At 32.2% G+C, this 2,500-nt stretch overlaps 1 protein-coding gene across 2 annotated transcripts in view; it reads left to right on the top strand.

Annotated features, from left to right (window-relative positions):
• The window catches only part of LOC125036547 (transmembrane protein 8B-like), a 26,209-nt gene that overhangs the window by 7,304 nt on the left and 16,405 nt on the right, over nt 1–2,500 (top strand). Inside the window, exons 3-5 of one of the 2 annotated variants that reach the window (XM_047629232.1) lie at nt 1,243–1,333; nt 1,445–1,567; nt 2,006–2,133. In XM_047629232.1, coding sequence (XP_047485188.1) covers nt 1,243–1,333; nt 1,445–1,567; nt 2,006–2,133 — 342 coding nt within the window. The remainder of the gene's footprint in view (nt 1–1,242; nt 1,334–1,444; nt 1,568–2,005; nt 2,134–2,500) is intronic. The other variant, XM_047629233.1, reaches the window with a different exon arrangement.

Here is a 2,500-nt window from a genome sequence, read left to right as displayed (position 1 = left end):
ATATTTTACATATTTGATTAAGGCCATAAAATGATATGATAATACATATAGTGCATAATACATGATTACATTGTTGTTATGAGATATTAGTTAAGTGGACTAATTAGGTAAAATTATTGGTTTTAATTGACATATGAGGTTAGATGAGTGTAGGTGATTACAGACACTCCTTGGTTTGTATATTTAGAGTTAGAGCAACCATTTTTATGTGGCTGTTATTTTACCAAAATTATTTTTGCCTTTACCATATTAGGGCCTTTCCTTTAGTCACATAAGGAGGATATTTAGCATAAATAGATATTCTGGAAAAGTCTTCAAGAACCAATTTTCCCCATGACCAGTTATAGTATGTTGCAACAAAATTGTTATGAGTGATATCCCAGAGCTTCCGGATTCACAAGATGAATTCCTATACTATCCTCCACTCTGCCAGTGAGCGAATAGGCACCCATGTTAAAATGTCATCCATTACTAAGTGTAAAAACTGATTCATTTGAAAAATCTGACTGGATTCCATTCATCTCTTTTATCCATTACAATGAATTTCAGAGCATTCTGATTGATTTCAATAATTCTTGTATTTTTGCAAAGACAACAAATAGGAAACAGTATCCCATATTCTGAATATACTCTACACTTTGCCAGAAGGAATAAACAGCAACAGTACTATGGTTACAATCTCTGCTAATTTCCACAAAGCTTTCCTATTGCAATGAGGATTATCCATGCACATAATTCATTTCTTTATATGAAATGCCTATCAGCTTTGAGTTGATCAGGTTTTCACTTCAAAAAATCATAGAATTGCTCAAGTATGTTAAAGCATACAAACATAGTCTCTTAACTATATGATATGTCCAACAGAAGACATATTGCCACTTCTGTTTCACACCTTTGCCTATGATGAACATAACAATTTACAATCATAACACTGTTTTAGACCTTATAACTAGTAAATAAATTTGTTATACAAAATTCTATATGAATGAGGCATCGGAGACTCACTTCTTCACTGCAAAGACACTTTTCTTCCCTCAGAATTCCTATGACTCTTAAGCTGTAATCTTACCTTTAAGCTCTTAAGCCAAGTGCAATGCAAGTACAGGATTGAATAAATGTCATAGCATCTATTTCATGCAAAATTACAGCTTAATCCTGATCTTATTCCAATTTTCTCTCAACCCATTACTACATGATAACTAAAAGCAAGGGTTTTCAGTCATTGATATTCCTCTCTTACAGGCTTGTCCAACATGGTAGTTATCCAGTGGTTGGCAAAGACAATTCAACATTCAAAGATTATATGTACATTGAAAGAGCAGCAGTGCATAAGGTAGGTTACCTTCTATGTGTAGTTACAAGATTTGTAGTAATAAGTAAAATATATACTGTAAGTAATAAAACACAAGAAGTTATGTATTATCAGATCTCTAACAATTTTCAGGTGACAACATACTCTGCTTACCAGCCACATGATGCCACTATCCTGCCTGTCTACAATCCTCTCCCAGGAAGTTGGTTTGCTGCCGCATATATCCCCAACTGGAATGAGCAAATGCAGCAAGAGGTTTGTCTAATGCATAATGTTTTCATTTTCAGTCATTAAAAGAAGGAAGTGAAGAAGAATGTTTTCAAAGGTTGTTGAAAAGAGGAGAGCATTATAGTGTGAAAAAAAGATAATAGGGAATAGGAGAAGGAAAGAAGGAAGTGTAAAGAAAATAACAAAGAATAGAGGGAATATGTAAGATCAAGATCTCTAAATAGGATTATAATTTGTTGATAAGGTCTTAACAAATTGCATTAAGAGGTAAACCTACATGTCAGTGTAAAAGTGTTTTAATTTTCATGTGATTTGAAGAGATTTACTAATATTTTAAGGTTACTTTTCAAACAGTTGTATTTTATGGCCTGAGAAACCAGTATATCTCATATATAATGCAATAATGGTAATTTACATGAGTGAAGAAGAAAAAAAAATGGTTATTTTTATTTTCTTAATTTACAGGGTATTGTTCACAAATGTCGATACAGTTTAGGGTCTGTTGCAATGTGGAGTCAAAAGGAACAGATACACACCATCAACATTGGGAAAAGACAGACTGTGTCCACACATGAAAATCTTTCATATTATAGGTAAGATAGCATTTGCAGTGTGATCAAGTTGTTGAGTAGTTTTGTTATTAGTAGAAGTAGAACCATTATTATGTGTATCTATATTCCATTATTGCCTGTACTTTGCAAGAAGTACTATTTTGAATATTTTTATCTCAGTCTTTGTGGTTTAAAATGGCAATGTATTCAAATATGTTATTTTTTCCTAGATTTTATCATTTTCCTTGACTTTATAAGTTTACCTTAATGTTTCTAAGAACTAGAACTGATCATTAAGAGATTCTTAATAAGGTATTTTCTCATGTTTCCATATCTTTACACAAACTTTCTGGCAGTTTACAAATCTCTTAAGCAATTCTAGGTTTGGTTCAATCTGCTATTACTTTAC

The sequence above is a fragment of the Penaeus chinensis genome, chromosome 21 (genome assembly GCF_019202785.1).
Source record: "Penaeus chinensis breed Huanghai No. 1 chromosome 21, ASM1920278v2, whole genome shotgun sequence".
Lineage (NCBI taxonomy): Eukaryota > Metazoa > Arthropoda > Malacostraca > Decapoda > Penaeidae > Penaeus > Penaeus chinensis.
This window is presented reverse-complemented; position numbering and strand designations above follow the sequence as displayed.